This window comes from Sesamum indicum, linkage group LG4 (genome assembly GCF_026168435.1).
Source record: "Sesamum indicum cultivar Baizhima isolate 11 linkage group LG4, ASM2616843v1, whole genome shotgun sequence".
NCBI classification, from domain to species: Eukaryota; Viridiplantae; Streptophyta; class Magnoliopsida; order Lamiales; family Pedaliaceae; genus Sesamum; species Sesamum indicum.
This window is the reverse complement of record NC_142660.1, coordinates 20,993,851-21,016,689: the sequence shown is the minus strand read 5'-3', so window position 1 is coordinate 21,016,689 and position 22,839 is coordinate 20,993,851. Positions and strand designations below refer to the sequence as shown.

Sequence of the window (22,839 nt, the reverse complement as noted above, 5' to 3'; positions counted from 1 at the left end):
TACACCGTGTCCCTCATTTTCAACATCTGGGATTATATGTATCTATGTACGTATATACGTACGTATATCTTGCCCCTCTACGTATTTATACATCTTTGATTATGATAGTGATCATCATTATTGTGTTTGATAAGACCATACAAATTAACAAATCCATTTATATAAAATATTTTTTATTTGGATAAATAATTGGATAAGAACAAATTTTATTACATTATCTTTTTTGTTTATCAATAAACATTCAAACTTAGTCCAATTCCAATTTTCTTTATATTAAAACATCATTTTGAATATTTAAATACTATTAATGCATACTTTTCATTAACCTTAAGATAGAATTATTTACAATCATGCCAAATAATTTAAATTAATTGAGTTTTTGTTTCAAATTTTTTAATTATTAATATTATATATTTATAACTAATCAATAATTACTATATTAAAATAAGCAAACACTTGCATGCTGATTCAATTCAAACTCCTTTTCATCAACTAAATTAAGTTTCATCATCAACTTTTCTCGATTTTTGGATTATTGTTTCTATTAAATACATAGAATAGTTATACCGTTATTTTATGATATTTGATGTAATTATATATAAAAAAAAATTTAAATTTATAAAATTATAGTTAGTACCTATAACATTTGTTTTTATTTAATAAATAAATTGATCAATTAGTTGAAATTCACGTAATTTGTTAACATCAACAAAAAAATTAAAAAAAATTACATATTTATTCTAACTTGATTTATTACTCAGTAATTATAGATCAAATAGCTCTTTTTAGATGAAATTACCGTGATATATCTTCACCTTTTAAAGATAATTCGATCCAAAAATATTTATTTGACTTATAATAAATATGTAAGTTAACTATGAATAAAAAAATAGTTGATTGGATGAAACAAATATTAAAAGTATTAAATATAATTTTATAAATTATAAAGAATGTATATATAATTATACCATACGTAAGAAGGGATAGTGTATATATTAAAGTAGGAAAGAAAACAAAGGAGAAAAAGGGGTGATTGGATAAAAGTCGGCTGACCAAGAAAAGCAAGGAATGATTGTGTCATGAGGATTGTATTTGTCTGATTCTTTTCTTTCATCATTGCTTTCCTAGTTTTTATTCTTAAATATTTGTTTTCTCAAACTTAATGCTAAAGTTTGAGTAAGGTATCGTGACTATCCAGCAGATCTGGTTTTACTGACTCATGAGTAAGGTATCTGTTCTTTGCCCCATCTGTTTGTATCAACTTGACAAGTTTAAAAGATTTCCAACAAATTTCTTCTAAACTCATGAAGGCCGTGTTGTAACTGGCATAATATGGTGCTAATTTATAACAACAAAATGGTTTAAAATATGGATACAATTACATGTTAATACATAGATTAGATTTTGAAAATTGAGAGAAGTTGCTTTTGTCCCACGTAGAATATGATGGGAAAAGGAGGCTTAAATGTGTATATAAGGTATATGTCGGTTGAGTGTTTTACACTCACTTTTGTTCCCACATTGGAAGTTTATCTGTAAAAATAAACTCTATATAGTAAGTTCAATGTCCAAATTGTGTTTGAAGTGTTATAGAGACTAGAGTAAACATAAGATTGTCCCACATGCATGTTGTCGTTGCCTGTGAGGGTGAAAGTCTTAGAATATATCCTTTTGCACCAAAGACATTTGGATTTTTTTTAAAAAACCTGAAACTGCTGTTGATTATTGTCATTTTAATTTGGGTTTAAAAGCCTAAAAAATTTGTTTGTTTCGTGTTGTTTCAGCTAGTTTTAAATGTAATTATTGAGGTATCTGTTTTTAAATTAATGAGGTATCAGATGGTCGAGGGAAGGTTTGTAGCTGAACAGACGCATGAGATTATAAATCTTGAGCATGCTCTGTCTGATACTGAGATGAAGCTTCCTAAGAAGTTTCTGATCATGTCTATAGTGGATAAACTTCCCAAATCTTGAAAATATTTTGGCATGACGCTCAAATGATAAAAAATGATATTGTCTTTGAATCTTATGATCACGATTAGTATAGAGAAAGAGTACAAAATTAGAACATAAAATGCGTGTTGAGCATCAACCATGGGCAAATTTAACAATCAAGAGAAAGAAAGTGATAATGTGAACCCGAACTCGAAAACCATCAATAAAGGCAAGACCGTAAAAATTAAGAAATCAAAAGCAAATAAACCCTGCTAGAACTGTAGGCAGGTTAGACACTGGGCCAAGGATTGTCCTACTAAAAAAGTCAAAACTGCGCAAGCAACTGTCAATATGGTTATGGGAGATTCTAGCGGTGCTAGCACCTCAGGAGCAACTGAAGGGTATGTTTCTGTACAACCCAACTCCTAACTATTTATGAACCATTTGATTGGTTGATTAACACTGGAGCAAATATGCACATTTTGTTGATAAATGGCTTTTTGTGTCTTATCAAGCCATCCGTAAGCATACGGAACTCCAGTACAATTAAAGTACTTGGGATAGGAAGTGTGGACTTGAAGTTTTCTTCAGGGCGTGTTCTATCTTTGAAAAGAGTTCATCATGTACCTACTGTTGGGAGAAATATAACGAGCGGTTCTGTAATAGTTAGTGAGGGTTATGAATTGTCCTTTAAATTTAATAAAGTTGTAATTCAATGATTTGATGTTTTTGTTGGCAAAAGTTATTTGTCTGATGGTTTGTTTAAAGTTCGAGTTGAAAGCCATAAAATTGTTATTTTTGATACCTTTATTTTGAATGTTGAATCTTCTACTTTGTGGCATAGTAGATTAGGCCATTCAAATTTGGGTTCATTTAAATGAATAATGAATCTTGATTTTAATTCCTGTCATAATATTGAATGAGGTCACAAATGCCAAGTTAGGAAATCCTATCAATAAGTTGAAAGGGATTCAGGATACTTGATTTAGTTCACACTGATATTTGTTAGTTCAATAGAATTTTGACTGAGGACCATAAGCGTTATTTTATCACATTTATAGATTATTGCAGTAGATACTGTTATGTTTTTTCATTAGAAATAAGAATGAAGCCTTATATAATTTTTTTTTGTTTAAAAAAGAAGCAACAATCCAAATTGGTAAGAAATTTAAACGATTAAAGTCAGATAGAGGAAGTGAATATGAGTCGAAAGTTCAACGAATATTGCCAAAGTTTTGGTATTATTCACGAAGAGAATCCTTCATATTCTCCTTCGTCAAATGGAATAGTTGAACGAAAGAATAGAACGTTTAAAGACATGATTAACAGCCTTTTGTTAACCTCTGGATTACCTAAGTATTTGTGGGTAGAGCCCCTCTGAAACACAATACGAGTACTCATTTCAAATTATGGAAAGGTAGGAGACCATACCTCAAATACTTTCCAGCGTGGGGATGCTTAGCAAAATGGCTGGTCCCAGAACACAAGAGAAAGAAATTAGGCCCTAAGATTGTTGATGTTGTGTTCTTGGGCTATGTGAAGACAAGTTATGCTTTACGATTTTTGGTTATTTAAATGAAATTCCAGCCATTGAGGTCAACAGAATAGTTGAATTTCATGATGCTATTTTTCTAGAAGATGTATTTCCTATGAAAGCGGGAATACCTCTAAGTATTTATCGTGATGATTTACTTGCCTCCACTTCTATTCCTGAACATGTGGAAAAGATGACAAATGTGGGGTTTAATCCTAGTAGCACTAGTCCGACTTATGAGGAGTCAGATGGACTTAGACGGAGTAAGAGAGATATGATTGTCAAGGATTTATGAAGTGACTTTATCACTTACAATATCGAGGATGATCTAGTAATTTTTAAAGATGCTATGACTTCTTCAGAAGTTAAGTAGTGGAAGGAAGCTGTCAAAAGTGAGATGGACTCCATTGTTTCTAATAGATCATGAGTGTTAGTCGATCTTCTTCCGGGGTGTACTACAATTGGATGTAAGTGGATCTTTATGAAGAAATTGAACTACAATTGGATGTAAGTGGATCTTTATGAAGAAACTGAAACCTGATGAGACAATCAATAAGTTTAAGGCCAGATTGGTAGCTAAGGATTTTTTTTTAAAAAAAGAAGGGAATAGACTATTTGATACCTATTCTTTGGTAGCTCAATTAACTACAATCCGAGTGCTCATAGTACTTGCTTCAGTGTATAGTCTCCCGATTCACCAAATAGATGTGAAAACAGCCTTCGTGTATTGTGAACTCGAGGAAGAAATATACATGGATTAGCTTGAGGGATTGTAGCTCATGGTAACGAGCATAAAGTTTGCAAACTTGTTAAGTCTCTCTATGGACTTAAATAAACACCCAAATAGTGGAATGAAAAATTTGATAAAACTATTCTTGCGTTTGGCTTCACTGTAAATGAGAGTGATAAATGTATTTACTGTAAGGTTAAAGGAGATAAAGATTATCATTTTATGCCTATATGTAGATGACATTCTTTTAATAGGATCATGTTTAGATATAATAACCAAAACCAAGTCATTTTTAAAGAATAAGTTTGAAATGAAAGATATGGGTAAGGCCGATGGAATTCTTGGTATCAAGTTGATTTGTTCAACTTATGGGATAGTCATTTCTCAGTCTCATTATTTTAAGAAGATAATTGAGAAATTTTGGCTATCAGAACAGTAGAATTGGTAAAACACCATATGATTCTTCTATAGTTTTATTCAAAAATGAAAGTGGTGTTTTGGTAACACAACTCGGGTATTTCCAGATCTCTAGGAGTTTGCAGTATCTGGAAAATGGGACAAGACCAAATATATCTTTTTTATGTCAAAGCTGACTAGATAACCTAGTTATCCGGACAGAACCCATTAGCGAGCTTTGGATAGGGTACTATGGTATTGAAGGGCACGGTATTACTGATCATACAATATGGCAAATTCCCTGTTGTTCTATGAGGGATATAGTGATGCTAATTAGATAGCTAAAAACTCAAGGAGTAATGGGAGTTCAGGAGATGTATTTACCTTAGGTGTTGGTGCAGTCTCCTAGAAGTTTGCAAAACAGACTTTGATAAACCCGATCTATTTTTGAAGCCGAGTTATGTGCATTGGATACAACTTGTATTGAGGCAGAATGGTTGTATAGGTTGTTATTATAATTTTTCATTGTAAGCCAGCCTCTTCTACATGTTGTTGTATATTGTGATAGTCAAACCATGATTGCAAATGCTCGAAGTCGTAAATACAACCAAAAGATAAAAATATACATCCGAGTTAAACTTAAATCTATAAGAAAATTAGTGTCGGACAGAGTTATAAGCATTAACTTTGTGGGGAAAAAAAAGAGAATGTGGCTGATCATTTGACGAAAGAATTAGATCTGTCACAAATGCAAAAATTCAGATTGGGGATGAGATTGAAAACCCATCGTTGACATATTTATAATAGAAACCCAACCATCTAAGTGGAGATCCCACAAGAAAGGTTCAATATGGTATTAACAAGTCGAAGGATATGTCAGAGCACCAAAATAGATTGATACTTTGTATCTAGAGTCTATCTCTTGTAATTCTGGAAGGTGCTGATACTGTAAGTATAGTAAGAGTTAAACTCTGAACGGGGTCAAATCTATTAGACAAGATGCTATCAGTGCATTCTTGGAAACACCCAACTAAGTGAATGCAGTTGTTTGGCTACAACTAAAAATTGGGTTATTTTTTAAAGCATTCATGAATAGGATCAGGACACACGACCTAAAGTGTCAACCATAAAGATCAACACAAAGCCGCGGTTTGATGTTACTGACAGGCCCAAATTCAAGGCTTAGTTCCATTTGACCTGGTGACAGCTGATGTTAGATAACTTAAATAGTGGTTCAAACCAGAAGCTTGAGTTCAAATCTATAAATTTGTGAGGGATTGTTGTAATTGCATAATATGGTGCTAATTTATAACAACAAAATAGTCTAAAATATGGATACAATTACATGTTAATCCATAAATTAGATTTTGAGAAATTGAGAGAAGTTGCTTTTGTCCACATAAGAATATGATGGAAAAAGATTAGGCTTTGATGTGTATATAAGGTGTACGTGGGGATGAGTGTTTTTCACTCATTTTTTTCACATTAGAAATTTATAGTAAAAATAAACTCCTTATAGTAAGTTCAGTATCCAAATTGTGTTTGAAGTGTTATGGATACTAGAGTGAATATGGAGTTGCCCCACACGCGCGGCCGGCCCCGCTTGTCCCGGCCTGCTCCTACTCCAATTCCGGCCACGGACACCGACAAATGTCTCAGTCTCAAATATATCTTTTTGTAGGAAAAACATTTGGAATTTATGGAGTAAAAGCAAAACAGATTTCAAAATCAAAAATTTCAAATTTGAAGTTTAAATGTTTAAATTTTCGATTTCAGGTTTTTTTTTAAAACCTGAAACTACTGTCATTTATATTGACGTTTAAAAGCCTCAAAAATTTTTCTATTTCGTGATGTTTCAATTAGTTTTAAATGCCATTATTGACAGATTTTAAACCTGTTCTTAATATGGTTACTGGGGTGTTTATGGCTGCATTGATGGTGTGTGGCTGGCCATGCCTATAAAAGGCTGATGCCACTGCTCACTTAAAACACACAACTCATAACAGAATTCACAAGTCCTCTCCTACTTCTCCTCTCTAGTTCTACTCTCGATTTTCTCTCAAATTATAGGTTTGAGCTTCTGTTCCAGTAAAGTTTCCGAGTGTGGGTCGAGGTGTTCGTCAACACAAGTGCAATACTGAAAGAACGACATTCGTCTTATCCTAGAAGAAGTTGTATAGTACCTAGTGCATTTAAGACGGGACATATAATTTTTTCAAGAATAGCAGAATTATTTTGTGATTTGATTAGTTGTAGTTTCAGACTGAGAGTTGTTAGGATACAACTCTTATTCTAAGTTCTCGGTTTAGTTTTTTCATAAAAATGTCATGTGTAACTGGTTTTACTGTTTATTTGTTCTAACATGTTTGTTTGTGTTTTTTGTTTCAAAAACTGTTATTATATCTGATATTCCAATTGTTTGTGATACTTTATATAATAGGCTGACCTAGCAACAACAAGTAAAATGGAATTCGCCGAACTCGGTTTGACTGATATGACTCATTCAAATAGTTATAACTTCTTAAAGATAAGTCCAAATCACAATTTTCTTTTTTGTTCTTAGCTAACTCACGTAGCTTTCTAACTGCATATCACAAACTGCAATCGCTTTCGAATCTCCATTGGCTTATTAATAGAGTTTTGTGCAAACATAAAGCATCAAGTATTGTTCACTCACTTTTACTGTTTTCTCTCTATTTTCAACAACTTGCTTACACTTTTTTGTACTCCACAAAATAATTCTCACTTTATCTTGATACTTTGTCAAGTCATTGCAATTATTTCATCAAAACTTCTTACGTTATTTCACAAGTTTCTCGATAACCTTTTAAGTAAATACGTTACTGATTTAAACATTAAAGTATTAACCTCTATTTTATAGGTTAGTCCTCATTTGATTTTAAAATTTTTTTGATTACGCGTATTTAGGTACTAACTAATTTATTTATAATAGGAAATAATAATGCATATCCAATCCAATCCAATAACTGAAAGTGTTAGGCTACCCTCTATATTACTTTGAAATGCCAATCTGCATTCATGACGCTATAAACATATATATATTATTGAGATAGTAAGACTTGACACAAATAAATAAGTAATAAGAGCAGATATGGGTGTGGCTGTGGATGTCACTCAATATTATTATATCATAAGTTATAATAATTAAGTGCAGATATTTATTTAGGAAATCACGTTCTTCATGCTTAATACCCCATCACCCCTCTCTCTCTCTCTCTCTCTCTCTCTCTCTTTCACACACACACACACACACACACACTCAACTCAATACATTTATTTTCATTGTGTGGTAGATTTTTTTTTTTCTTTTTCTGAATGGGCGTGGTCGGTGCCCCCTTTTTAATATATACAATGGGTGTTTACCATAATTTTGTTTTTTGTGGTGAAATTACTTTTTTTTTTGTGATAAAAAAAAATTATAAATTACAAGCACAAGACATATAGATTGTTGCATGTGATGACAGACAGATTGGTGGTGTTCCTTCACAACATGGACCATGTCAATGTCATACCTATATTTAACATTTCTATACACATTATAAAATATTAAAAACCTTTATAATATAATTTTGGTTACAAAGACCATCATGCCCATTATCAAATGAATTAAAATATGTAACTTTTTTTCATGTTCAATTAATATCACTCCACGTAAGAAATGAGATATTTTAATTTAATTTTATATTTGGTTGTGGTCTTTGCATTCACAACAATCCAATTTTGTTGAATTGTCCAATGAAACCTTCTCATTTCCAGCACATGGCCAAAAAACAAATTGTGAAAGAAATAGACTGATGAAAATGAAATCCATTTATTGCTCTTTCATTTCATGCAATCATAATAATAAATGTTAGAAATTATGTTAAACTTAAGCCCTCACCTCTACAATTCTTGTTTCAATGTACAACTCTCATCTTATCAAGAAATTCTGATGTCAGCTTAACTTATTCAATCTGTGGATCACAATTTTCATGGCAATTTCTGTACCTTGATTTCGTCCGGTCGAAGACTTCTATCATCTGCATTCTGTGCAGAATCTGACAGAAACTCGGATCTCAACTGCATCAGCAGCCTCCCAAGATAGTTTAGCCCTTCTCCTTCTCGACCCCCACCCCAGAACAGATCATGCGGTGAAGCTTCAACCAGGACGGATCCAGCAGTCGAGAGTAGCATAGAAGTTAAATTCGGATACGTAGAGAATTTACATTTTAATGCTCTGTACATGACATCTATCTTGACAGATTCCCAGTCGGGTCTCACCTGTATGGACAATGACAGGAATTGTATCAGACAGTCACAAAGAGAATCATTATGTTTTTATTCAAGAATTCAAGAATCATGATGGAGGAAGAAACGTGCTTCATATGTTTAGCAGTTAATCATTAATGATCTTGTCCACACCAGAATGCCTCTCCTCTGGTTGTCTAGTAGTAGTCAATTGAAACAGAGTTGGGTCCCATATTACATTTATCAACTTGATACATTGTATCGTCACATCTATCAATAGAATTGTTGGACATCGTTAAGATGCATATGTAGATATTACTAGGACAACCTACTCATTTCTGCTAACCTTGACAATCCTAGTTAAATCAAACTCCAGGTTACCAACTATGCCAGATAAAAGGGTTACAATAAATTTTCACATCTCAGTAATTCGAAGCATTAAGCTAATAACAACGATTTTCATAAACACATTCAGCTAAAAATAATCAGACAGTAAAGTGATACCAAATCTGGGTGCTGTCTCTGCATTCTCCTTCCTATACGTGCTGCTTCCTCTGGACTTTTGGAGTTTTTTATCTCTTCCAAACAGTTTTTGGCAACAGGATCACCTAACCCCACAAACTTATGAGCCTACAGAATTAAGAAAGTTTAGATAAATCTAGACATACAATGTATGGACAAGAACTACAGCAATAGACCAAGAAATGGACCTGGTAATAGTGCTCCACACTGGGCCAGCTATAATAGTTGCCATTTTCATCAGGCAATTGAATTGGATGCAAAGAGAAGTTTGAGAATGCACCATAAGGATCCCATGTTTTATAAAAGAATATGATGCTTGCTTCAAATGGAGAGACGGTAGGATCAATTGCAGAAGTTTCATCTACTGATGGAATCACAGGTGTCAAGTCGGGAACCGGCTGAAGGAATCCACTTACAAGCATGTCAGGACCAACCTGCAATTGGATGCTCACAATTGTTGAATAATCTAGTCATAGAAGACTCAGAGGCCTATTTGGCACAGGTTATAAAGTTTTCTATCGCAATAACATAGTTGTTAATCAACTGAATAAAGGGTCTCACATTCTAAAGGGTTTCAGGTAAACAGTAGACAGAATAAAGCAACTGTGAAGATATTTTCAGCACTATATCAGAAATATTTCTAACCTGCTCATAGTGTACATCAATTAGTTCCAATGCTTGTGACATCTCCACCATCCCAAGTTCTCCAACAGGAGATGGAGCATTTTTTCCACCAATAATTTTAGGGGCAACGAATGCATGTACCTTCAACAACACAAAGTATGTCGAAGTTGAGAATTAAGAGAATATACTCCTTGAAGTTTCACATTTACCCAGACATACCTTGTGTATGACACCAGAAGAAATAGCAGATGCAGCTAATGTACCTCCACATTCCCACAAAACAGAGAGACAGCCACGATCATACAAGTATTCCATGACAACTTTAGGGTTCAAAATTTCAAACTCAACTACTTCAACACCCTTTGATGCAAGGTATTTTTGGAAGCTCCTTTTTGCACCTCTCTGTGTTGCGACCAATGTGGAAACTTCAGTAACATCCCACAAGTTTGCCACCTCAGGAAGATCGAGCGATTTTGACAGTACAATCCTTTGGGGCAAATGCCCACCTCCATGTCTTGCTGTCAAACGTGGATCTACATTTCGGAGTTGAATTAGAATATGATTTGATTATTTCCAGCATCACAATCCATAAAAAATTAACATAATTAGAGATTCATACTATCTCGGCGTACAGTGTTTCCTCCAACAATAACAGCATCACTCCTGCCCCGCATATCAAAAACTCGGGTTCTTGACTTTTTGCTACTTATCCATGATGCATGTCCACTACTTGCAGCAATTTTTCCTGCATTTATACCAGTATGATATAAGAAATAGCAGCAGTTTCGACAAATTACTCAGATATTATTGCTCCAAGGAAACAGTGAAATGAACAGATTAAGCAAAAAACAACTACCCTGTACTGACCATCAAGGGTCATTGCATATTTGAGAACAGAGAATGGAACTCGACAAGATGCCCTATACAGTAAAGGAGCATTTACTAGGAGACAGGACTTGAGACCTTCCTACAGGATAAAGTCAGAAAGGCAAATAAGTTTTCGGTAAGGTAAGGGGAACAAGTTATGATGTGTAATATGAGAAATATAACAAGCACAAAAAAAAAAAATAGCTGTGTTTTATTTAAGCGAAGAAGATAAATGAAAAGCATACTGCTTACGTATTGAAGCAAGTTGCTAATAGGTAGAAAAGCAAACCAGTATACAGTGATGTATAATAGTTTCTACATAAACTCTCAACCTACATCTTCCATAAGATAGCACATCTGAAACAATATAATATGATAAAGTAGCAATGCCAAGAAAATTGCATAAATACATCAATTTTAACAGATCTCAATTCCGTAGATGCTACTCACTGTCAGACCTGGGAGTTGGATATAAGACAATCCCCTGCTCTCTACCAGTCTCTGTATCTAAGAGGTAGATAAGTTTCAGAAATATACCTTACTATCACGAAGTCATAAGAGAACATAAATCTCACATTCGAGCATATAATTCGATTTGTTGCATGCATTCATTCGAGTGGACTTGTGTCTATCTATAAACGACCGTCACTTTCATTTGTAGATGTGCGTGTTAATGTCTTACTATATCTGAAAGTGTAGTGACACTCACCGCAAATACAAGATAAGTTATTTGGAAGATCATAACATCTACATTACTTGCCAAACAACAATTACATCATTTTTAAAGAGCCAAAACAAATGCAAGTAAATGCTCCAGAAAACTTGTGAGATTATAGGAAGCTCAAGTTTTGAAAACATTACCTCTACAGTTTTACACTGGAGATCCTCACCAAGAACATCAACCAGCAGGCCTTCACTTCTCAAGGCACGGACAGCCTTTCCTCGGAGATGTTGCAAAGGATGCCTGATACCAATGACAACCCTAGCTATTCCTGCCTAAACATGCATAAGCACTTATGACTTTTACTTCAAAATGAATGTGAATATCGTCAAGCAGTATCAATAAGGATATCTGGCACAGTGATGACAAGATTATACGATTTTCAGCACAGGTTGAGGGGGGGGGGGGGTCTGAATTTGTGCTTTTTCTGAGTGCATATCCATCTCATATAATATTGGAGTGAGTGGAAAGATGGTGCTCATATATGTGTATAAAAGGGGGTAGTTCTTCGAAAACAGAGGGGTTAAACTTTTCAATGTGAGAAAATTCTACCTTCAATTGTCCTCCAACATCTTTCTAGTTGCACAAAATAATGATTAAATAATATTCATTAAACTCACACTAGGGTTCTGAAGTCTCTTTCAAATAGATATCTTATGCCACCCTTAAGCGACAAAGAACGCCTGTAGCCCACTTAAATGGCAGAGGAAATAAGTCACATCATGAGAAAATATCCGTTTTCCAGCATTGAGTAGAGTTTAAGGGAGAAAACTTTCATGGCAGCTCCAAGTTATGGGATGAGAAATGCACAGATAAAGCCAATAATCAAAATCAATCACCAACACTACTAATAGCGTACAGTTGATTCAAGTTAACTAGATTTCACCAAAGATTAAGAACAAAAATACAAAATTTTCAGACACAATACAATCCAGAAGTTCTACTGATAGAACTACTAGAAAATGTCGGAGATAAGAGAAGCGGCACAAAAGCAATAGCTCAGAATAGTAAAAACAAGATCCAACACTCTCATCTTTAAGCGAGAAACATTTAATTTGCTACAAAATCTAAATCAGATCTCGGAATGTAATACGAGGAACATTGTGGTTCAAAATTTTCTTGAGGTTTAATCGAGATTTAAGCAATGGTTCAAGCAAAAGCGTTCTACGCTCGTGATAAAATCTGAAGCAGAAAGGCAACATTTTGAAACACAAAGCGCAAATTACATAGTATTATTGGAAAGCAATTTACCTGGACCAGAGCAGAAACCGCAGCTTGGTCGGCTAGGCAGTGATTGGGCTCCATGTTGATATAAGCAGTGGCACCACGGCAGCTTTCCCCGGCGGCCTCAACCGCCTGCAGCTCCGCCGGAGTGGTCCCTTGCGCATACAAATACCCCTCGCCAACCACCACCCTCTCTCCATTACCTGAAGTGGTGGCTATGACGCAACCATAGTTGGGGTGCGGCGCCGTGAACCCGGCGGACTTGTCGGCTAACTCGGCCGCGCGTTTGATGTAGGCGGCGTCAAGGGCAAGTGAGGAGGAGGAAGAAGTTGTGGGAGTTGCTCTGCAGACAAGGGAAGAAGGAAACTTTAAGGGTCCCAATGAGAAGGCCATCGCCGGAGGCGACAAATTGGGGTGGTGGTTTTGGTCTCTACCTGCCGGAGAAGTCAGTGGGTCAACTTCTGCTGAAATTCCAAGAAGCTGAGACGTTTTGGATTTGGATAAAACTCTTCCAACTCCAATTGCTATTTTGGATTGAAAAATTATGTTCTAATTTCTCTCTCTCTCCTCTCTCTCTTTTTAGCACACTTGCACCATAATTTTTTATTCATTTTCTAAAATAAAACCCCACATCAAACTTTTTATATTATTTAAATATTTTGTTTTCATACACAAAATAGCATTTTTTATACTAATATAAAAAAAAAATAAACACTCTCCATACTCACTACACAAACGGCTGTTAGTGACACCACCACACTATACTTATAATTATATAATTTTAAAAATTAATTATAATTATATATTTTTACAAAAGTAATTCCACAACATTTTAACACCTCTACATTAATTGTTTTTGTGTGTCAAGAATATCTAAATTAATTTTTAAAAAAATATAATTTATTAGTTTATATATTTTATTTTTATTTATAATATGTTTTAAAATATAAAAATTATTATACATATACACACATAGTATTTCATATAAAATCCCGTTTGAGTGCTTAAAAAGTTTGCATAATAAAGTTGGTTTTTTATTTCACACTTCATATACATATTTTTCACATATTTTCTTTTTTTTTTTGATCAATTTTCATCATATTTTCTTAAATATATATATATATATATATCTCCATTCATATTATATTTGAGTGCATTAATATCTATTTTCTGAAAAAAAAAAAATTTCTTTTAGAATATATTTGCACTTATGATGTGATTGGTTTAACGTCTAGTCTTGATAAGAATTTGATTATGTTTATGCTACAGTACTTTTACGGGTGTTCATCTTTTATTCACACCTTCAACGCAATCTTTTGCTACCATATATATATATATACTTCATATTTTGTACCATGCATGCAAGTTGGTTGATCCACTTTTAATGGTGTGTTAATCTGCGGGCAATGGCAAGCAGAAGAAGAGCTGATGAACTGACAACTTCGACTTACACGCAAATCACACGACAAACTAATAATAAGCAGTAACACAACATAACAGTTTATAGGACTAAACAACTGATGAAATCCCTCTAGGTGGTCAGATAAACAGTGAAGTGCGTGATCGTTTCCACACCATCAGTTGTATGCTGATCCACATGAGGAAGTGTCTCAATTGTAGCATACCCTTTTGCATTCTCGTACTTCCCTGTTCCTCCAACTACTGCAATGTGGGACATCGGAGTGGCAGTTCTGTGTACCCCGAAGAAGCTTATTGTGTCCACAATCTCATGATGATCGCCCCCGTGGAATAACGCAGTCAGCACCAGTGTGTGGCTGCTGCCGTCTGTTGAGCTTGTGATGTAAAAGCCTTGAGCTTTTCCGAGCACTCCTGTTCCCAGCTCGTGCCCTTCTGTTATCTCATTGTCGACCACTGTTACCGACCCAAACATGAGTTGTTGGATTGTCAGGCCTTGTGGGAGTTGTCCTGCTGTAACAAAGGCTTGGTTGTTGTTGTCGGTTACCACGTTGTTGCCGTTGCTTTGGACGAGGGTGTTGGTAGGAGAGCCATTGAGGCCGACGAGGAATGGGTAGTTGTTGTTGTTGATGACGCCGTTGATGGTGTTGAGAGGAACACCGCCATTAATGGGGAAGATTTGGTTGTTGGGCTTGGAGAAGGGGAGGTTGTTGGCATTGGAGTTAGCCACGATACCAGCGACTACTCGACCTGAGGGCTGGGACCCTCCAAGGATGTCGTGCATGAAGAAGGAAAATGTGGAGGGATCACCGGAGGTTGCAGCTGGCGTCGTAGCAGAGGTGGCAGCAGCTCCACTAGATGGTGTAGTGACTGGGGTTGTGACTGGTGGAACGTGGGGACCCGGTGCTACGAGAGGTGCTGCAGGTTCTGTTGGGACAACGGGTGCCAAATCAGTGGTGGGAACAGTGTCGGTGGCTGGAAATTGGCCACTGGGCAGGGTGGTGGTGGTGGGTGGCACCGCAGGTGCAACATTAGGGTTGTCAGTCTCCGGTATAGGATCCGAGGTGTCCGGCGCATCAACTGAAAGGGGGACTGACGGGGTTATTTCATCAAGAATTCTTGCGGAGCTAGCGAAGGTGGTGGCTAGCAGCAACAAGCAAATGATAGAGTTGAGAATTTTAGAGGTGAGCATAAAAAGGTGAGCCATTTGGAAGCAAAAAGTTGAGAAGAGTTGATATGAATCTTGGTGAGCATACTGTATTCAAGAAGGGTATATATAGTTGGAGTAGTATATAATGGAAAGTGGAGCTGATGATGTGGAGTTGGTGATCACTGCACTTAATTTACAAACTTGAGTGTATGATTAGTTGAGAAACCTAAACTCTTTTGATTGCAGAGGTTTTGGAGAAATGGTTTCGTTGAGTAGTACAAATATAATACTATGAAACAGAGAATTAAACCAGAAATCTTCATTGCATTCATTTCTGATTATCCTCCAAATTTTCAGAAAGGAACCTTGGAGGAATACTCAAACATTAAGGTTTAAACAAAGTCTGTTCAACTTTGTTTCTCAAGTTTCTCTGTTATTGCTTATTACCAGCATGTATAGATAACAGCTCGCGATTTTCCTTTCCTCTTTGTTAGTCAATTAAATCCGCAGCCCTTCGATCCAACGACTGAAAAAGTGAAGTGATTCTCTAGGCTTGTATTCAGGCACGGTATGTCCAGCTCCCTGCACACAATCAAATATGAAATCCATGTCGGAATCTGACAATGACTAAGACTACCTGTTTCTTGATCTTGTGCCAGTGAAAACTCTACAGACGGGAGAAAAAAGTCATATAGCTATATACCTTGACGGTGAGGAAAGTGAAATCATTAGCATACTCCTGTATGAATCTGCAGTTTCACATAAGCCTTTATGGAAGAGCAAAAACAACGATATACGAGGAATCTTATCCAAGAAAGAGAAATATGTCGTCAAGAATTGAGCGATGCAGATGATGTCAGGAGGAGAATATACGTACCCTGCGATTTGGCGGTTGGATTTCCAAGGTCTCCATTCATCCACTATCTTGTATCCTAGTGACTGTGTCCATGCTTGAGTTCCAGTGAATGGAACACACATATCATGATCTCCACTACAAAATCAAAAACATTGTAAACCAAAGAATTGGACAGGAACCACTGATGTAAAACTGGATACATTCCGGGATATAAGGATTGTTTTAACTGACTTAATATCTCTTTGTGAAGAAATCATCTTTTACCTATATATCAAAACCCTGTAGCCACTAGATGTCAGGTTCTTGTGGTAGCTGAGCATGCTTCCTGCATCATGAGTGTATCGCAAATCGACACACAGACTCCAGTTTCCACTCTCCTGAGCAGTTTTAGAAATAGGAAAGAATAAACAAGAGTTCATTTTTCTCTAAGTCTGGATTTGTGAAAGCTTGCCAGAAGACGTACCGGACTAGCATGAATTGCTTTTCTGACTGCATCGTCGTTCAGCCATATAGTTGCCTGTACATCATCCTGCGCGATTCTATCAAGGTCATCTCTCTAGCAATGATTAGGAAAAGTAACAAACTGAAACGATGTAAGTTTTCTCAAGTCACTTGTTCTGATATTTTTGGAAAACAAGGAATGAGTTATTTTCAGACAACTACGAAACCAAAATGCAGGTTGTTCTCATAATAATTAAGAACGGAACAAAACCAACAGACTCGCTTTTTGTTGATTATTGGTTACTTACCATACAAGGGACCGTGATCTTTCTCATCAGCTGTGGCCATAATGGGATGATTCCATCTTCAACTGGTGCACGGAATGGCCACGAACGGCCAAACATCCTCTTTCTCACAGCAAGAGGCTTCTCAGTTTGACCCAGCTCCTTGAAGCTCTGTGGTAGGCCAGTTGTGTTTTCATTCGCAACGTCATTTAGACCAACGTGGTGGAAGCAGGGTTCGAGGATGTCGTATCTGTTCAATTCATCTAAAACCTGAAACAAAAAGTCAGCAAAATTCGTAAATAAAAGTCCTAGTTTTGCGTCAGCCTATCATAACAAATGAGGAGTGACATAGAAACTTAATTGTGCTGCCATGTTGCCAAGATTCTTACCCTGTCGATCTTGTACAGTATCTTTTGGCATTTATTGTTGATGGAATTGTGGTAATTCCCTTTGCAGAGGACTTCAGCTTCCTAGAAACAGTAAACAGTGTAAGCAAGTGCTCAGGGCTTGTGTTGAGGAAAGGTTGAAACTTGGAAACAAATATAAATGCATCCGTAAGTAGCTGTAACTGCTCCGAATGCAAGAAGGGCCATTCTGAGGATCATCAGCAAGTAATGCTGTGGTTACTCCGGATTGTGGTCTGATTTCATCGAGTTATAGAGTTTCCATCTTTTTACGCAAAGTTCAAAATCATGTCGACTTTCTATAAATGACGCAACAGAAACAATGACGTGTATATCAGGTCACGCCATAGCGTACTTTATCATGTAATACCGTTTGAAACATCACAACTTTTTAGAAAGATAAATTGTCAGTATTGCAAATAATAGCAAACTGACATCATCTGAACATTAATGTTCAGACATCAAGATTCTAAGAGAACGAGTCAATTTCCAACCTTAAACATATTAGCGGAAATTAGGCCCATCCCATGTGCAAATGGAACAAGTGCATTGCCATCAAAGCCAGGGTCACAAACCCCATTTCCCACCATGTATCCCTGCATCAGATCATTCCCAGTTTCAACTCCTGAAAACTCCAAGTTCGAGAAAGCAAACACAAAATGCAACGGCATAATGAAAGAACCAAGGAACAGCATAGACTGTGGAGGAAACTACCTTGAAATTGATAACTGGTTTAGCACCGTTCTTGATTCCTGCAATGAAATGTGGTCGACAAGTTTTCAGATACTTATGTAACAAGTAACTATCTACATCCAGAGATCATTTAAACAAAAACACAAAAGTTTCTCTTGATTTTCTACCTTTGATGACATCAGAAGCAAGAGTAGGGATGTAAATCCCAGCATAAGACTCGCCCGCGATATAAAATGGATTGGAGGTGAACTCGGGAAATTGCTCAAACCACTAGGAACATAGCCAAAGAAGATTACTTCAGTAAATTAGCTTTTCATTAAAAAGAGATGGACTATGATAAAATGCAGCTAGAACTTCCCTGTATGACAGACAGGTAGCTAACATGAATTTCTCAGAAACATAACTGCGATGCAACATACCTTAAGAAGGAAAAGATGAGTTTCAGCTGCAGTCTGTAGGTCTCCGGTTACATAATAGGTTGTATTTGCAGAATAGGAGAATCCAACACCGACGGGTGAGTCCAAATAGATAATACTGGCAACCTAATTAGTCCATACAAGAAAAACAAAACGAAATTTTATGTTGCAATAAATGGAAGTACAGTATTCATGAACACATGTCTGGAAAATTTAAATAAAATTCTGAAAAATCTCAACCTTAGACCAACTATATGGATTAAGATGCAAAACAGGCAAACCCCCTTTGTGTTTTGCTGCTTCAAAATTAAAAGGCCCTGTGCAGCAATACATGAAAGTTGACATTAATATTCCATTATTAAGAGTTGATGGAAACTGAAAAACAGGAAATCATTCAATATGCAACAAGCAATAGGAGTAAGCCGACATGCATCAATTCTCGATATCTTTGCCTTTCCAACTTATCTTCTGTTCTTCTGAATCAACCAACAACAATTGTCTATTACAGATATCTCAAAATCTTGTCCAAGTTCCATCTCAAATCCTCCACAAACATGCAAGGTTCAAAGATTTAAAAATGCCTAGTCTATTCCATCATCCCTTTAATCAATTTGTAATATACATTAATGTGGAGAGGTTGTTACCATGCTCATAGACAAAGCCATCAAAGCTAGAGCAACCTGGTCCTCCATTCAGCCATAACACAACGGGATCACGGGCCGGACTTCTTTCCGATGCTACAAAGTAATAAAAGAGGTTCTTTGGAGGATTTCCATCCAATTTCACATACCTTGAAAGAAAAGAAAAGCAATATATAGCAAGCAATTTAGTTGATGCTTTCTCAATATACAGATTCACACAAGACATTAATCACATATAAAACACACACACACACACACATATATACCCTGAGTAGTGTTTAGAAGGGAAAGTGCCCTTGAATCCAGGAAGATTTGTCACAAGATAATCTTCAGGGGCTGCTTCAAGAGGACACAAGTACTGCAAGAACATGCAAATTGATGTACTCATCACAAGTAGCATAAGTTTGTGCATGGCCATGGCTGTCTCTCTCTCTCTCTGTCTGTCTTTCTGAGTGTGTAGTGTGTGTGTGTGTGAGAGAGTGAGATATGAGTTTAATGAGAAATTTGGTGGCGGCTTTAAAGAGGCATTCCAAGATAAAATTGTGAGGTGAGAAGCAGAAGGATGAGACAAAAGATGGGAAATATAGTACTAAAAGAACGTTACAAATGCTAGAAAACGAAAATTCTTACCCGAATTAAATATGATCACATTATACAAATTAAGTGTGACCTTGTTATGTAATTAGCCCACAGAAATTAATTATTTTTTATGAATTATACATCAATTATACTATATGATTAATTCAAATTTGATCAAAATTCAAATTGAACTAGAATTTTCATACAAGAAATTAAAAAAAAAAAAAAAAGAAAACAGAAATGACATCAGAATTTGAGATGGGATGAGGATGATGAATTGATGATGCTACACTTAAATGCATCTTATGACTTTAACGCTCTTTTATACCACCATCCGAAGAAACCTCTCTTGACTTGAATCAGCTGCAATGGATATATATTTATATATGTATGTATAGAGAGAGAGAGAGAGAGAGGTGAATTATGATTTCTGATTGTGGGTTGCTATAATTAGGTTATTTAAGATAAAGAAAATGAAGAATTTTGGGGGATGAATGATGATGGCAGCTGCAGTTGCTGTTGCTGGTGATGGGTTTGGGTACCCACAAAAGACAACACTCCACCTGCAGCTTTAATTTCAGATATCTATTCAAATTTTATATATATATATATATATACACACACTCAATTGCAAATATTTATAAAATTCTCGAATTATTAATCAATATTTTTATATTCTTGAATGTAAAAATATATTAATATTGATGCTTCTTAATTAATTAATTTATTAGACCTAAGACATATATCTATATATATATATATATATTAATAACTATACTAATTTATAACCTTTTCTTTTGGATTTCATGCTGCAAAATGTCATACTCCATCGCTTCATTTCAATTTTAATTAATGTAATCCCTTAAGTCTTCAATTTGGTTACAAATTTGACTTTTATACCCTTCCAATGTATGTACTACCATATAATTACCACTATATAAATAAAAATTATAATTTCAATAATATATATTTACATATAGGAGTAATTAGCATTCACATAATACAATTAGTTAGTGGATCGCAGATCAAGTAGCTGATGAATTCTTAAGAATAATATTCATTAATAATTGTAGGTTAGAGACCATACTCTATATCTATATCTATGAAAATAAAAAACAACAAAAGTTATTAAATATAAATCTAAATATTGGTCGATTGTCAAAGTCGTCAAAATTAATTACTAATTTTAAAATTGGGTTCCTCTCTTGGGTCGAGTCCGAAAATCTTCTAGAGGGTATAGGCTTGGCTTGGGCTTCATAACCTCTTTTCGGCCAAGTATTCTTAGGAGGAAGGATGCCCCCTAACTCCTTAGAGTAGGAGCACTTGTAGTGCAAGAAGAGGGGATCATTCTTCAATATTTTGTAAGCTTGATTTGATGGCCATAATTACTGCAAGGAAGCGTGACGTTTTGGTAACCGCCCCCTATGCGCCTGGTAACCACCCTTCCACACGCTTGGTAACCACCCACTCTCATGCGGTTACAAGTGGGTCGTGGGATCAAGCCCCGTCGACCATTATCTTGGCTAAGTGTAACCTGTCTCCACTCTCCCTTTCCAAAAATTCCTTTTTCGTTAAGCACAAGGGTTTCCTACCTTCCTCTCTAGTATGTATTCTGTCATTTCTTGCTTTTTCAAGATTCATCTTTCTCCATGTCATCTTTTAGTGAGTCTGTCCGTTTCCTTAAGAAAACCTTCTTGGACGATGATACCTCCGAGGCCCTTTCTAGGAAGATGAATCCTGTCTTGTCTCAATTTACCAGTGGCCATAGGAGGAGTCTGCGACAGGCGACGGCTATTGTACGATGATTAATAGATGAGGATTCCAATAAGGAGGCAGGGAAAAATGAGGGTGAAGAATCTTTCCTTGCGGAAGAGAGGGGGCCCAAGTCTCTGTTAGGGGAAGAAGGGACGCCTGGGTCTTCCTTTAGGGAGGACAGGGTGTCTGGGTTTCTTCTTGGGGAGGAGGAGAAGAGGTCCCTCCAAGAGGAGGAAGAAGAGGAGGAGAAGGTGCCCCAGTCACCGATAGACTAGGGTCTTCTACTCTGAAAACTTCCTCCATAGATCAGTTGCTACAAAAGTTTCACGTTCCTTCTTCCTTTATTGTGTATACTCCTTCACAAGTCGTCCGTTTCATCCCCCCCCCCCAATTGTTTGTGTTTTTTCGAGGCCCAGCTACTTTAGGTTTGCGTTTTTCCTTCCTCTTTTTTATTCAAAAGTTGCTTGTCTTTTTTAGGTTCCTTTGAACCAATTGGTCCCTAATTCTTTAAGAACTTTGGCTCAATTTTTTATGGCTTTCGCTTTCATGGTTCCCTTGTAACATCACATGTTTCTGCTAAATGTTATTGCCTTAAATGAGCTGAGAAAGATTTTTTTTGCTTTGTCCCTCGCAAGGGGGTGTCCTTCTTACCACCTCCATATCTCAGTAAACATTGGAATAACAGTTATTTTTATGTCCTACCCCCATGCTTGGTCCCTTCCTAGTTAGTGTGTTCAAGAAACTCCACCTTTTATGCACGTGGGGGTAAGAACAGTTGCTTTGTCTTCTCTGCTGGCTAGGTTAAATGTGGCCCCTTATGATTGTTGATCCTTTATTGACGAAAGTCTATTAGGGCATCTTGGCTTGGCCCCTCAAATGGAACCCTTAGGAGATTTATTGGGTATCTCTTTATTTTCTGTTTGCTACTATGTATTTTTTCTTGCGTCTCATTAGGATACTAACTATTTCTTTGTATTCGGCAAAAACATCATGTTCAGCAAGCTCATGAGGGAACATGTCTTGGGAGGCCGTGTTGGAGGGACCCCTATTCCAAGATCCCCAAAGGGGGCCCTTGCCTCTGATGAGTAAAGGGGTAAGCACCCCTCTTTTCTTTCTCTCTAGGGTGAGTTGTTGGTAGTTCCTAAACCGCCACATAGATGAAGGTGATTGTGATGGTTCAGTGCCGAACATACCATCCCAAACTTATTATATATATAATTCATTTTATCTATCCCAAGTATCACCGGAGAGTTCGTTGCGCATTAGTTAAAATATAATCAGTCCAAATGACGCAACTTGAGACCAGGGTCTTACCATTGTCCCGATCATATGATGGTTTGTCCTCTCCCATCACAAATATTTTCCAACAACATCACCTATCACGATGAGTTATTTTTTTCGTAG

At 36.2% G+C, this 22,839-nt stretch overlaps 3 protein-coding genes and 1 long non-coding RNA gene across 9 annotated transcripts; 1 reads left to right on the top strand and 3 right to left on the bottom strand.

Moving 5' to 3' along the window:
- The first annotated feature begins 1,202 nt into the window (after nt 1-1,202).
- LOC148788552 (uncharacterized) lies at nt 1,203-2,619 on the top strand. Its single transcript, XR_016065341.1, has 2 exons — nt 1,203-2,335; nt 2,450-2,619. It is a non-coding gene; the product is annotated as an uncharacterized LOC148788552 (long non-coding RNA).
- Nucleotides 2,620-8,407: 5,788 nt separating this feature from the next.
- Nucleotides 8,408-13,351, bottom strand: LOC105161237 (cytidine/deoxycytidylate deaminase family protein). 5 transcript variants are annotated; one of them, XM_088879957.1, is made up of 10 exons: nt 12,828-13,351; nt 11,717-11,851; nt 11,306-11,362; nt 10,856-10,955; nt 10,608-10,733; nt 10,208-10,521; nt 10,010-10,129; nt 9,553-9,798; nt 9,347-9,472; nt 8,408-8,875 (listed from the first exon to the last, which is right to left on the bottom strand). In XM_088879957.1, the coding sequence occupies exons 1-10, from the start codon at nt 13,191-13,193 to the stop codon at nt 8,585-8,587; spliced, it is 1,881 nt and encodes a 626-aa protein (XP_088736083.1). In that variant the 5' UTR covers nt 13,194-13,351; the 3' UTR covers nt 8,408-8,584. The 5 variants fall into 5 exon arrangements, with proteins under 5 accessions (XP_088736083.1, XP_088736086.1, XP_088736084.1 ...); XM_088879960.1 differs by having other exon boundaries at nt 10,856-10,951; nt 11,314-11,362; XM_088879958.1 differs by having other exon boundaries at nt 11,306-11,356.
- Nucleotides 13,352-14,229: 878 nt separating this feature from the next.
- LOC105161236 (dirigent protein 24-like) lies at nt 14,230-15,572 on the bottom strand. Its single transcript, XM_011078859.3, has one exon. The coding sequence runs from the start codon at nt 15,421-15,423 to the stop codon at nt 14,332-14,334; it is 1,092 nt and encodes a 363-aa protein (XP_011077161.1). The 5' UTR covers nt 15,424-15,572; the 3' UTR covers nt 14,230-14,331.
- Nucleotides 15,573-15,670: 98 nt separating this feature from the next.
- Nucleotides 15,671-20,228, bottom strand: LOC105161234 (serine carboxypeptidase-like 20). 2 transcript variants are annotated; one of them, XM_088879861.1, is made up of 15 exons: nt 20,009-20,228; nt 19,368-19,459; nt 19,105-19,250; nt 18,701-18,777; nt 18,464-18,586; nt 18,212-18,314; nt 18,066-18,103; nt 17,846-17,947; nt 17,337-17,417; nt 16,972-17,217; nt 16,686-16,751; nt 16,487-16,599; nt 16,244-16,357; nt 16,070-16,115; nt 15,671-15,948 (listed from the first exon to the last, which is right to left on the bottom strand). In XM_088879861.1, the coding sequence occupies exons 1-15, from the start codon at nt 20,012-20,014 to the stop codon at nt 15,865-15,867; spliced, it is 1,437 nt and encodes a 478-aa protein (XP_088735987.1). In that variant the 5' UTR covers nt 20,015-20,228; the 3' UTR covers nt 15,671-15,864. The 2 variants fall into 2 exon arrangements, with proteins under 2 accessions (XP_088735987.1, XP_011077160.1); XM_011078858.3 differs by lacking the exon at nt 20,009-20,228 and having other exon boundaries at nt 19,368-19,912.
- Nucleotides 20,229-22,839: the final 2,611 nt, after the last annotated feature.

Coding starts and splice junctions, on each gene's coding strand:
- LOC105161234 (XM_011078858.3), bottom strand. CDS start 19,519: ATGGCCATGCACAAACTTATGCTACTTGTGATGAGTACATCAATTTGC. Junction 18,587..18,700: donor ATCCATATAGTTGGTCTAAG/GTTGAGATTTTT, acceptor TGGACTAATTAG/GTTGCCAGTATTATCTATTT. Junction 16,358..16,486: donor TACAGGGTTTTGATATATAG/GTAAAAGATGAT, acceptor TTGATTTTGTAG/TGGAGATCATGATATGTGTG.
- LOC105161236 (XM_011078859.3), bottom strand. CDS start 15,423: ATGGCTCACCTTTTTATGCTCACCTCTAAAATTCTCAACTCTATCATT.
- LOC105161237 (XM_088879957.1), bottom strand. CDS start 13,193: ATGGCCTTCTCATTGGGACCCTTAAAGTTTCCTTCTTCCCTTGTCTGC. Junction 10,130..10,207: donor CTTCTGGTGTCATACACAAG/GTATGTCTGGGT, acceptor GTGTTGTTGAAG/GTACATGCATTCGTTGCCCC. Junction 9,473..9,552: donor GTGTGGAGCACTATTACCAG/GTCCATTTCTTG, acceptor TTAATTCTGTAG/GCTCATAAGTTTGTGGGGTT.